Source organism: Hippichthys cyanospilos, chromosome 10, assembly GCF_059441005.1.
Source record: "Hippichthys cyanospilos isolate Australia breed blue-spotted pipefish chromosome 10, RoL_Hcya_1.0, whole genome shotgun sequence".
Taxonomy (NCBI): domain Eukaryota; kingdom Metazoa; phylum Chordata; class Actinopteri; order Syngnathiformes; family Syngnathidae; genus Hippichthys; species Hippichthys cyanospilos.
The window spans coordinates 10,262,416-10,275,977 of record NC_142378.1 but is presented as its reverse complement, the minus strand read 5'-3'; the positions used below and the strand labels follow the sequence as shown (position 1 = coordinate 10,275,977).

At 38.2% G+C, this 13,562-nt stretch overlaps 1 protein-coding gene across 3 annotated transcripts in view; it reads right to left on the bottom strand.

Annotated features, from left to right (window-relative positions):
- Positions 1 to 6,702, bottom strand: part of rubcn (rubicon autophagy regulator) — a 28,770-nt gene extending 22,068 nt beyond the window's left edge. For 2 of the 3 annotated variants that reach the window (XM_088426074.1, XM_088426073.1), the window contains exons 1-2: positions 6,298 to 6,510; positions 2,820 to 2,973 (exon numbers count right to left, since the gene is read on the bottom strand). In XM_088426074.1, coding sequence (XP_088282200.1) covers positions 2,820 to 2,973; positions 6,298 to 6,335 — 192 coding nt within the window. In that variant the 5' untranslated portion in view covers positions 6,336 to 6,510. Of the gene's footprint in view, positions 1 to 2,819; positions 2,974 to 6,297; positions 6,511 to 6,597 lie in introns of those variants that run through there. The other variant, XM_088426072.1, reaches the window with a different exon arrangement.
- Between the last annotated feature and the right edge of the window lie 6,860 nt (positions 6,703 to 13,562).

Below are 13,562 nucleotides of genomic sequence, written 5' to 3'. Positions count from 1 at the left end.
ACATTAAGGATTTGCTATATTTTTTGCTGCCACTAGGTGGCGCTCGTACTATGATAAAAAATAGGCTTGTAGGTGTGTTTCACATTGGACTCCCATCCCATATATGAAGTTTTGCAAAAATCAGATCATCTAGGTCCAATTACAGCAACTTTTACCGTTTTGGTGAGAAATCGGACTTTGAGCTGGCATACAGGCCACCCCTTTGATTGAAAAATCATAAAAGTTGAGAACCTTCATTCTCCACTGTGTCATAGCTTTTCTGACCATTTTTTAGTACATGTAGTCAAACAGACATTGCACAGTACATGAGAGTGTAAAAAATTAGATTTTTGTCCGCCACTAGGTGACGCTGTAAATGATTTGGATGTTTATCACATAGCTGTATTAGGGCATGACTTTTAAACTCCCTGCAAGTGTTTCACATGATTTGAAGCTGAAACAGCTGAGTTATTAAGGTTTTTGTCACTCTTGGCGAAGAAAATATTCAAAACAATTTGAAGCTCCGCCCACATCTTACAAGTCATGGGATCTTCACAATTTTTGGGAGATTTGTGCCGCTATATCTGCTAATAGTCCATGCCAACGTAGAAGTTAATCGGGTGAACCGTTTAAGAGAAAAAGGCACTAGATTTAGACCGGCTAATGTCTAAGAATGGGGCAAAATTGCACATAAAAAAAAATCATAAAAATTATTCTGTACATCTTAGCACATCACTCCTATTGACTTTTTTGTAGGTCTTACAATCCTACATATGCCTAAAAACTTTTATAGTGTTAGGTCAAACCAAACAGGAATAACTCCAATCTTTCGACTAATGACATTTTTTGCAGCCACTAGGTGGCGCTAGCTTTAAACTGGAATATATGTTTGTCGATGTCTTCAAGAACAGATTTTCATCCAATGTGTGAAATTGTGAGAAGATCAGATCATCTGGGTCAAATTACAGCAGCTTTTACTGGTCCGTTAAATTTTTGGAATGAAAATGGACGTAAAGGCCACGCCCATCATCGAAAATTCGTAAAATTTGGTGGAGGTCAGCAGGGCTGTCTAGAGGCTTGTCACACTTAATTTCAGCGATATTACTTCAAAGGGCTTAGCTAAACACGTAAAAATGTTTCAAAAATGCTATTTTTTTGGCTGCCACTAGGTGGCGCTCGCACTATAGCAAAAAATACGTTGATAGGTGTAATCTGCATTGGAAATCCATCAAATATGTAATGTTTAGAAAAGATAAGACTATCTGGGACCAAACACAGCAACTTTGTTCGTTTTGGCGAGACATCAGACTGACATTTTTGTTTGCCACTAGATGGCCTCACAAGCAATTGAAGATTTGTTTAACCACTTGTGTTAAGGGCTTGAGTCTCCATGTGTCTGTGAAGTTTCAGATTTTTCTAAGCTTGTAAAGCTGAGTTATAAAGGTTTGTTTCACATGTGGCAAAGTAATCATCAAAGGCATAATATAAAGCCCCGCCCCCAACATATTTGTTGGCAGATCGTCACAAAAATTTGAACAATTGTGCCTCACAGTCAGATAAAACATCACAGCAAATTTGAAGTCGATCGGGTCAAGCGTTTGGGAGAAAAAAGGAGCAGTTCGGGACCTGCAAATGAGCAAAAACGGGCCAAAAGTGCACATTCAAAAATTCATAACTCTCTTTCTGTACATCTGAGCATATGGCTCGCGCTGACTTTTTTGTAGGGCTCGAGGTCCTACATAAGGCTACAAATTTTTGTAGCTTTAGGTCAAACGGGCCGGGAGTGAGAGGCTATTTTCCACTCATAAGGCCATTTTGGGGCCAATTTCAGCCACTTTTTTCGTTTTGGCGAGTCATCTGACTTTGAGGTGGCGTGCAGACTATGCCCATTATCGAAAAGTCGTAAAATTTTAAAACCTTAATATTCCATGTCTTAATGATATTCTGACCAATTTTCATTTGTTTTACTCAAACAGACTGAGCACAATACATGAAAGTGTAAAAAATGACATTTTAATCAACCACTAAGTGGCGCTAGTAGGTATTTAAAAAAACTTTTTTCAAAGGTGTTAAAGACATAAGTTTCCATGTGTCTATGAAGTTTTAGATTTTTTTAAGCTAGTACATCAAAGTTATTAAGGTTTATGTCACTCTTGGCGAAGGAAAAATTGAACACATAATTTGAAGCCACGCCCCTATCATATATGTCAGCGGATCTGCACCAAATTTTGCCCACTTGTGCCCCTATGTGTGAATATTGACCACAGCAAATTTGAAGGTGATTGAGTAAAGCGTTTAGGAGAAACAAAGAGCAGTTTGGGACCTGCAAACGTGCAAAAATGGGCCAAAAATGCACATTCAAAAAATCATAACTCTTTTTCTGTACATCTGAGCACATGGCTCGCGCTGACTTTTTTGTAGGTCTCTAGGTCCTACATATGCCTAAAAATTTTCGTAGCTCTAGGTCAAACGGGCCGGGACCAGGTGCACTTTTTCAACCTTAGGTGGCGCTGCAGAGCCATTTTTTTTGCATTGTTTTGGGAAACACAAAATTATCCAATTTTTCACCGGGCCCGACAAATGTGCAAATTTTGGTGACTTTTCGTGCATGTTTAGGCCCTCAAAATTGGAAAAGCGCTGCACAGTAAATAATAATAATAATAATAATAATAATAATAATCTGGAGAAAAACAAGAGGGCTCTCGCAGCGGTAGCTGCTCGGGCCCTAATTACATATCCCGCTCAACTGGACTCAATTGGCTGCATTTCCAGCTAAAAGTATCTGTTGTCAAGTTGTTTCTAAAATGTGAGGGATATTGAAATCGACTTGAGTAGATGACCTGCTCATTCTTCAGTCCATGACTGAGAATGTTGTTCATGTCCTTGTGCAGTCGCTGCAGGCCACCGTAGCGGGACCAAACGTTGGGGTTGTTTGTAGACAAGAGGCCTTCCACTGTTGTCTTCAAGCTGGACAATAACTTCCAGAGCTCCCGCCTGGGAGGAGGGTCATACGGAAGAGAATAACAAGAAGTGAGGAAGTTTACGAATGAGGAAGGACATAAGAGAAGTGCTGGCATTTGCAGTGTTGTGATTGAATTCATTACTCAAGTCAACTGAAATACATTTCCAGGAACTGCTCAGTTCCAATTAAGTATACTGTACTTCAGAAAGTGCTGACAGCTAATAAATGGAAGACAACACATCCAAATTATGTTGCAGCAGTGCTGCTTTATTGTAATTGTGTTATATAATTTAACAATGTGGAAATAGTACCCAAAACATTGCTGTGTTGTTAAAGGTTGGCGGTTCCACTGTGTTTTTAGCAAAGACGCATGACCTGATGATGTTGTCAGCCATCATCTGTTTATTGTGCATGCAGTGGAACACTCAATGAGTGCATTGTTCTCAGGATGATTCCATGGTATTCCAAAAATGGACTAACTGCCTTGCCACAGCTACTCTGCATCTTTATCCTGGCGTCCCAGCTGTGGAACGCTGATGTAGCAAAAATGTCAATAAAAAGTTGCCTTTCTAAAAGCCATAAAGTGCTGGCTCTTGCAGTGCTTCCTCTCTTTTGGCTCAAGTCAGCGGATAGGAAGACTGCGGAAAAAGATGCCACTAAATCATAACAACAATTAAAGGTCTTATCAGTGGGGACAAGCTACTGAAAGAATTCCTTGAGGGTCATATAAACACCAGTCATGTGGCTTCAGCTGACACGTGCTACAGTATGTTCTTCAACAGTTACTCATGAAGTATGCTAACAGGGAGGGAAGGCTCAAAGGTGGATTAACAAGAAGTCCCATTTGTCTGATAGCACTCCACGCAAAGACAATAAATTTAATAAGTCTTATAGACGACCGCCAATTTATGGGAGGGGGAGATTTGTCAAAGGCTAATATTTTTTTTAAAATATATATATTTATTAAAATTTATTTCTGAAAAACTAAGTTTATTTCTGAGAAACAACCTCAGATCACATGATGTACTGTACCTCCTCAAAGAATGGATTGTACATCTCAACAGAAAGATTACAGTGTATATAAGTGGGTACACGGTGTACACCAAGGAGGGAAATTCCATAACCAAAGGCTACTGAAGAATTGACAGTATCTTTATAGTGTACACTATCCGAGGTGTGTTCAGCTCACATGATGTACCTCATCAAACAATGTATTGTGTATCTCGAAATAAAGATGATACTGTGGAGTTATGAAACGGCGAGACGAGACAGTAGTCTTTTAAGAATCGAGGTAGTTTTATTTCTTTTTACCATTCGTAGTACAATGTACTGTCAGCTAACACGTAGCATTCTCTCACCTCGCAAACTCCAACTACGAACTTTCGTTCCCTTAAAGGCACAGTCCTTCTTGTGGTGAATGTCTCCGCCGACACTTTATCAATGAGTCGCCACAATACTGTATAAAAGTGGATATGTGGTGCACATCAAAGAGTGCAATTCTACAACTATGAAGACTGCTAAAGCTATAACATCTTTTTAGAGTGTGAGAGGGAATGTGTGTGTTTTTCCCTTCGTACAATCTTAGGTCTGTTCTTGGTTTACAATCTCTTGAAGTGCAACCAACAATACGCACGGTCCAGCCATGTCTTAAATTGGTGCAATATAAAGACATAAAATTGTCTTTTTTTCAGTTATGAGTGTATCCTCATTTTCTTAATCCCAGTATGTCTGCAGTTGGGCTATTGTAAATTTCCAGGGTTTTTTTTCTTTGTGAAACTTGTAACGGCTTAAGAATTTTGACCCCCCCAAAAAATTGTGGTTATGACTTAAAATGCAATCTTTTGGTGCCATGTATAGATGCACAATCACAATGAATAAATTAATCTACACCACAATTCACCATATTCATTCACCATAAATTAGGGATATTGATATTTGCATGAGTGCAGACGCAGTACAACATGAGACTTTTTTGTAGAAAACAGAAAATGGTGTGTCCATCTCCTAATAATAATTGCCTGCCTGTCCCAAAAATCTCAGAAGTGAAAAAAGTACCGTATGCATGACAACCACTGAACCTTTCACAAGATCCCAAATTTATTGTGAATGGTGTATACTGTATTATAATAAGCAATATCAGATGTGTAGACAAATGTTTTGCTTTTATAGTTTAGGTTTACACAAAAATACCAGCAAATTGTTCGGTGTCTATTCCTCAAAATTTGAAAATGTTCCCACTCGACCATCACAGAAAATTTAGGTCTCTATGGTCAATAGTTTTTTTGTTTGTTTGTTTTGCTTTTTTAATGATAACCTTTGACTGAAGAGTAGTTTATATGATTTTTGTCATCATACTCTTAAAACCAGTTTATAAACAGCAATATCAGGAAAACTTATCTGCAGCCTTCATAGTTTCTACAGAGTTATTTGTTACTATATTAAAAGGCAAACTTAAGAGGGACTGAGCTCTCAGATTATTAGATAAAAGACTTCTATCAATTCTGCCTCTAACTCTGGTGTCATCTTTAAAATTCTCCAAAATGCGGTTCTTGAATGGTGAGTTTCACAGATATTGAAGCTCAAAATGGAAATTAAAAAAAAGACAAAACTGCTCAAATATTATTGGTCCCAGTTTATTCTATTATTATTCCCTTTTTATGTGTTTGGTTGCATTTTCAATTTTTGTTGCGCTCTCAATTTTGTCTCAGCAAACACAGATGTCCACTAGCGCGGAAGTTAGTGAAGATGATTAGTCTTGAGAGGATATTCCCAGAGGAGATTTTTTTTTTTTTTTTTTTTTTTTAGATTTGACTCGTTCGACGCGTTTCGGCGTAATTACAGTGCAAAGTGTGGACGATAAATTGCTTCCAAGGGGCGCAGACGACCCTTGAGTTTCAGACCAAAGCAACAGCACCAGAAAAGTTCAAGCTTGACCTGTATGTTTGTGTGAGCGCTCACCGCCACACAGGCCTGACTAGTTAAACTCCAAACGCTTGTTACAATATACAGAATACGACAGTTTGTCGTTAAACACAGGGAATACTCTCGCATTCAATGGACACAATGCCTCAGCAAACACACATATTTTGACTCACAATGCATATACATATTATCTCGTTTCTTTATGTCAACTTGAGAATTGTCAACACTACTGACAGCTAGTTAGCCTAGCAGCTGAGCTAGGCGTTAGCTTGAACAGTTTAGCGACCGTTAAGCGCACATTTAAATGCACATTTTTGAAGAGCGTTGTCATGTCGTCAATATGCCCATCGTGGACTAAGTTTATTAGTTCTGCGTTGAAAACTTCAACCGATAGACAGTCCGGAGAGCACGACGCATTACCTGCTGTCACTCACCTATGTTCCGTGGCTTCACCGTCAGACGTTATCTCCATGTCTTGGTGGGAATCGAGTGCACGAAAAGGGACTGCAAGTGCCGGTTATTACATCAGCGGAATGCTTTTTCCTTCAAACAACATAGAGAGGTTTGCAACTGTCTGCCATTTCGACCCTGGCTCCCGGAGACCTGAAGCCAAACAGCAGAGGAGGCCACATGACCTGCTAGCATCAGCCAGTGGGCGGAGGCGTTTGTGGCTTTATAACGCTGCAGCCGCTCTCTATAATCTTTATCTATAATAATATAGTAAACAATAATACCTACTATGATGTGTGATCAATGCTCTATGGCGTCTGAAACAAACCAACGATGAAAAGGTTTTTGAATTAAATGGTAAATAGCCTATACTGAACGGATTTCCACACCACACTCGAGATGCGCTTTACAGTGACAACTCGTTTAACTACTTGTGACGTAGCATCGGGAGTAACAGGGGGTTCGGTGTCTTGCTCAAGGACACTTTGATACAGTCACAATGGTTGGGCGATTGACCCAACAACCTCTCGATTGGAAGACGACGACTTGACCACTGAGTAGTTCAGACCCTGGTTGGCGGTTGCTCGGTTTGTAATTGTCAACAGTGCCCTCTACTGTTCGTCTCTGAATAGCGCACCATAAATATTGGTCCAAGATGTCGGTTAAATTACGCATGCGTTATACTGAGCCGTAGCCCTTTCACTTCCGGTTACCAAAATAAATGAAACCTGCATTATTTGACCACAAGATAGCGCCATTTACATTCTCTTGTGTTGCTAATCAGAATACCTGTTACCGACTCGAAACATTTCAACCGTCTCAAATATTTTTACGTGAATTTTTTTTAAGTATTATTGTTTTTAGATAGTATTTCTTATTTTTTACTGTAAATTAATCCGTGGTCTCACCAATAATGATTTAAAAAAGATTATTCCAGACTTGTAATATTAACTATGCTTTTACTGTTGTAAAATTAATGCATATTACATGCATTGCTATAAAATGGATTAAATAATAGCATTACAATATAATACTGATTCAATGAAAAAAAATAGTCAGTGTTATTAACTTATTACAATTTACTGCCTCTTGTCCATGGCCCTCAAAAAACAGTAGTCATTAGCCCCTTTCACATCGCAGGATTTTTTTTTGCTGTACCCTAATAGCTTAACTTCCCCTTTCCCTTCACATTAAAAAACTTTCCGGGTCTGGAGGGTTACCAGGACATTTCTAAGCGCCTAGTTGCGAGTTGGGTCTTCGACTAGCTACCGGGGTAGCTCGAGGGCGACGTGTTGTGCAAAGTAACGCTGATTGGTTGGTTAAACTTGTGTTGTTTCGATATCAGCAGCCGCCATTACACTTCGTTTTGTGTCACACCTGTTCTCAAAAACAGACTCTACTGAGTATTAAGAGAACATCCGACACCAATTTACTTCAGTGACGCTAAAAGGCAAGTCGCTGACGGAACGCCCGCAGATGGAGCTCATTTGTGACGCGGAGCTTTAAAAAATGTTTTTAAAAAACACAGACAGAACACCAACTAAAGATTTTCATCCCGGCGTCTGGTTCAGAAATCCACTACATTTGATGCTCAGCCCGTGTATTCTTTTCAAAGCTTTCTGTAGTTTGCATGTTCTCCCATGTGCGTGACTGTTCCCTGGGTTCTGCTGTTTTATTTTACCATTCTAAAACCTTGCACGCTTGGCAAATTGAAGACTTTAACTGCCCATAGATGCGAGAATGAATGATCGTCAGGCCGGCTCAAGGTCTGCTGCGATGCGTTTTGGGTAGTCAGTCATTTTGTAGTCAGTGTTGACAACCCCATATAACATTAATGTTGACCGTATTGATAGAAATTATCTGCAAAAGTTTATTAAATTACTAGTTTGCAGGCTAGCTTGTTCACACATGTTTTTGCGCATCAGCCAAACTTTCTCCGCGTACGTTTTTACAAGCATGTTTCATCAAGTCATCAAGTTTTCAGATGTAAACTCCCCCACGCTGTATATATGGTGCTGCAAGAGTGTACTTCATGTACAGCACTTCTCAGTAATTATGAAGAGGTGTGGTTTCGGATGACTGAACGGTGAGTAATCATTTCATAACAAGTGGGTAGCCCTACAAAAAGCATTGAGGGGAAAAATGGATTGCGTAAGATGTCGTTTGTGTGGGGCCGTGTGACGCTGAGATACTTCACATTCTGTGTCGCCTTAATATGATGCTTGTGATTTTCTGCCACTGATATGTGGCACGACAAGCAGACGGAAATTGGATTATATTTATTTACTGGCTGAAAATGACACAAATGGATTGCTTTCAGTCAGGAAGTTATGACATAAGATGACTGAATTCAGAGTTTCAACTAGTGCGCAAGTGGTCTAATTATAACCAAGTGCTCTACTTGAGAAAGCCTGAAAACATTTTTCTGATTTAGTTATGTTCCGAATTATAGTAGTGTTTGAGAAAGAGGATTAAAGTTCAAATAGGTTTTACTTCCATTGACGCAAATGTATTAGCACAATTGTACATTCCATTCAAAATCAAAACATGCAAAACAAATGTAATTTTCTATGACTTTACGAGAAGTTAAGGAAAGAATGTTTGCGTAAACAAACGTCAGCATTTGTTTTCATTAACTCAAACATCTGTCTATCCACCCGAGTACTGTTCGACATGAACACAAGCTGCAGGCTGCACATTTGCTGTTTTGTTTTGTCTGACAGAGTAGGATTGCACCCCCTTTGGCGTGGGATAAACCAGTGCGTTTGTGCAGGCTAAGTTATCTGTAAATACGGCCTACTAAAAGCTGGTGTGTGCATTGAAAAGGATGAAGGAGCTTGCGTCTATTATTTACATATTTCTTTTATTTTTTTTAATCAATGGGCCATGTCATCTTGAAATCGAATCGGCCGTTTTGGAACAAAGCTGAATGTCCCAATCGCCACCAAGCAAGGATAGAATATTCACTGCAATAATGTTTGGCTCGTTTCAAGTATTTTGTTTTCCACAAATCCCCCCATGAAGAAAAGAAAACTATCCATTGCGTCAATAGGAAAATGTTTGACGAAGTTGAATTCAGAGCGGTTTAGTTGTTCCGTGCCAAACCCACCCACTTTTCCTCTCACTGTTAAGCGAGTGGAAATATGTGCCCTGCATTTGGCTGGTAACCAGAGCACCTCTTGCCCCAAGTCAACTGGGATAGGCTCCAGCTCACCTGTGACCCTCATAAGGACATTTGCTATAGAAAACTGTTCAGCCCCTGGAGTGTGTTGCTAACTTTTCCCCACATAGCGATTGATCTTTTGGCCTTGAGTTTCTTGTCTGCTTTTTTTGCCTTACAAGAAGTGTCAAGTCTCAAATTCGTGTCAAGGAGTCAGGAGGATGAGTTTGAGCAAGTTGATGACAAAGTTGTCGGGGAGGCAAATGTTGCACCGAGGTTCGTATGACTCAGAACTTTATAGAGCGGATCCGTGTCTGAACGCATGAAAGTCAGAGATCTGTCATAGTAATGCAAATTTGCTTTTGAAGTCTCAAAAGTGAGCTGATTGGTCAAGGCTACAGTTTAAGTATATCCTTTTTATGTTTGCTGTAAAATTCTAAAACTATGTTTCTGCTTTCTGACTGTAGTTTTGATTATATTATATAAAGACTTTAACCAATGAAATCTCTTTTTTTCTGATTTCTGAAAATATGTGTCTGGGAGAGCGCTTGTTAACTTTTGCCCTACAGTTATGTAAGAGTGTGGCTAATTTACACTGAAAACCCCTCCCACGCCATTTTCTCTGTCTGACCTCAAATGGACTGGTCGAAAACTAGAATCCTGTAATGAAATTAAAGCAGTAAAATTTTTCTTTACGATAATTTTTTCTAAATGCCCCCGTGAGTCTAATTAAAACATTCTGAATAATACCCACTTTATGGAACATGAATTAAGCAGAAAAATCACACACACATTTTATTCTTTTTCAGGGGGTAGCTAAGTTTGCGAGTGTCCTTTGACCCAATTCAGAAAACAGTTCTGCCAGGATTGGCATTTAGGTGAAACTTGAGCAAATGTAATATCATTTTCAAATGACAGGAAGTGGCAAAATAGCCCCCTTAAAGCAGTGGTTCTCAACCTTTGTTCAGTGACGTACCCCTTGTCAAATATCTTTTCAGCCAAAAAACAACCCTTAACCAATGCAAATCATTTTTGTGTTGGAAAAAAAAAACTTAAAACATGCCATCACTGTCTGAATTATTCAACTTTAGAACCTTTCACATTTCATGTGTATTGCTACACAAAAAATAATCGACCTAAAGTGTCCTCTTTTGGATCACGAAGAAATCTGTTGTCAAAAACAAATAACTTAATTATAAACAAATATTTTTCCACAAAAAATAATCAATATAAAGTGTCAGACCTGTTCTCAAAAAGAAATCATTATGAATATATATTTTTCACCATAAAAATATTTAACTTAAAGTGTCCTATTTTTGGATCAAAGTGGAGATGTGTTCACAAAAATAAATCATTAACTTGACAGGTAACGAGAGGTGGGTCATGACACGTTGAGTCGAACCATTCAAATATGGGGGAGAATCTGGGTTTTTACAATAATGAAACTGAATAACCTACTGAACATAAAGCGTGTTTGATGAACTTATATTTCCCTGAAAAAGTAATTACTTCAAAAACTATTTTTAAAGGATTTTGGCATGTTTGTTTGTTTTATTTAAAATCTCGAGTAGGCCTACCCCATGAAGTTCTTTTTTTTGTCTTGATTTCCCCTTAAAGCATCAGCAGACCATCTGAGTTGTTTACACTGAAGATTATTATGCAACGTTGTTGTGTGCTATGGCGGAAAAACAAAACTTATGTCAATGACCACATTAATTAGATTAAATTGTAATAAGTGGCCATCCAAATTCCATTAGAGATCCGTCTGGGAATAACTGATTATTTACTAACAGTAAGTTAATTCTGCAGGACATTAAAAAGGTAAAGTGGATTCACATGGGGAGGGATGCTTATTCTTGGGAATTGCTGTTTATTTGGGGCATACTATTTTGATGTTCGCTTGACCTGTAATGGTGAGTGTATATGAGGTAGAACGCACCAAAACACCTGAGGAGGAAACCTGTTTTCCAAACAGGCTGTATCTTGTCGTGTTATTCATTGACTGGAATTTTACAGAAGGCTTTGATGGGTTTAGATTTTTTTTCGACAATATGCTTGTTTTTACAGGGATCATCGGTGAACAGATCAAAGGACTGTGGGGGGACATTTATTTATATTGAATTTGATTATAGACAAGGCGGATATTTGCAAAATATATTTAGCATCCCTCTAAAAAAATCATTTGTTATCCTTTGTAATCAAAATCGGCACTTTTTATACAGTATTTGATAACAAAAAATCTTGATTGCTCTATTTAAAGTTGAGGGGAAACTTTATTTTACAATGAGATGTTCAATGAAACGTCATCAGTGTCCATTTTAAAGAACGTCCATTTTGCCATGTGTGTTGACTGAAAATTACATGACAGTCGCTAAGTGCTCACATGACCAAACACTGAAAATACGTGAGCCGTGATTGGATGTTACCTAAATCCTGGGCACAGTGGTGTCATTTTCAATCAACAGCAAGTGGCAAAATGGCTGCCACCTATGTTTGATAAAACTGGGTGAATTTTACTCCCTAAATCATGTTTCACAAATGCCATAAAAAAAAATCCCCATTAAAACTGGTGGGGGGGGCATGATGGTAAAGAAAACATTAAACTTCCCCTTTAAAGTATGTTTAATTCTAATCTGTATCATTTAACCTGAGTAAAGGAGTAAAACCGCTGCGTCCTTTTTATACACATGTCTCCGTGCTTTTAGTTACTTGATACTGCAAGTATAGAATACAAGAACATTTGTCAACTAATTTTAAGAGCGATCTAACTGGCATTGAAGCCTACTGGTTGCCACTATTATGAGTCATGGGTAGCAAGGCCCGAAAACTGCACGCAGTTATGTGTGTGAATGACAGCTACAGTATCTGGCAGGCAAGTAGATAAGGGTGACTTCATTCGGGATTTTACACATGCCTCTGCCACAGCTGCCTTTCCTTTCTGTGTTTTCGAATGAAACCTTCCGCATACTTCAACGCCCTCTAAATTACGTGCCAAACTCAACTGAAAATTATGTGATGACAGATGAAAACTTTTCAACATAAATCTTTGAGAAGTAGACGTCTTATCTAACTCTCGAGGAACACGCAAACAATTCCCAGAATATTAATCCATATTGAATTATTTACATTTTCGATTTAACATTTTGCTTTTTATGCTAATTTTTGCAACTTTTGACAATGACATTATTATTATTATCTAGTTGGCTACAATGAGACTATTACTATTCATTCTGAAGGGGAACTCAATGTCTCTTGCGTGTTCTCTCATCTTTGAATTAGGTAACTGAGAAATACTTTTTTTGTTACATCATTTAACATGGTAAATGTGATCATCTACGGCTGTTTTTACAAGATGACCGCAGAGATATTTAGTTTAATCAAATTTTTAAGTCATTCCACACAGACATGGTTATCTTCTTTCAGCTAAGTAAACTGTGTATGAATGTAACCCTGAAAATAGTGCAAATAAATAAAATGTTTTAAAAAAAAAGGCCCAACAGAAAAATCCAGTTTCATCACACGTTATCAAATCTCTTGGAATTAAAGGGCTAGTCACCTCAGGGCAACACATGCAAAAAATAAAATGATTCACTATTAGCTAATCATTGGTGATGCTATGCCAGTTGATGTCACTCTTAAATGGGCAAACAACAATATGCTCTTCTCTATGGTTCCTTACAGTTCTGCCTATAACAAATAAATACATAAAATTAGAGATCATTTAGCTGGATTCACAGACTGGTATCGGGCAAATAAGAGCATGTTTTTAACTCTATAACGCAGAATGTTGGAAGTTACAGCTATCCTTTGGAAACCTATAAGGATGTCCTGAATAACAAATTAGTAAATATCACTTGTAGCTTGCTTTTACTTAGCACTTTCAGAATTGAATTACTGTGTTGAGACGTGGGGTAATGTATATAAAACATATTTATTAGCTAACTCTAACCCTGACAAAGCCAGATGTATAGAACCAATTAATCCATTACTGACCAGTTTAAATACTTTTTTCTGTTCAGTAAAACCTTTCAAATTACGTAGTACATAAGTTACTTTGTCACAGCAAAACGTGTTAAAGAATACGTGACG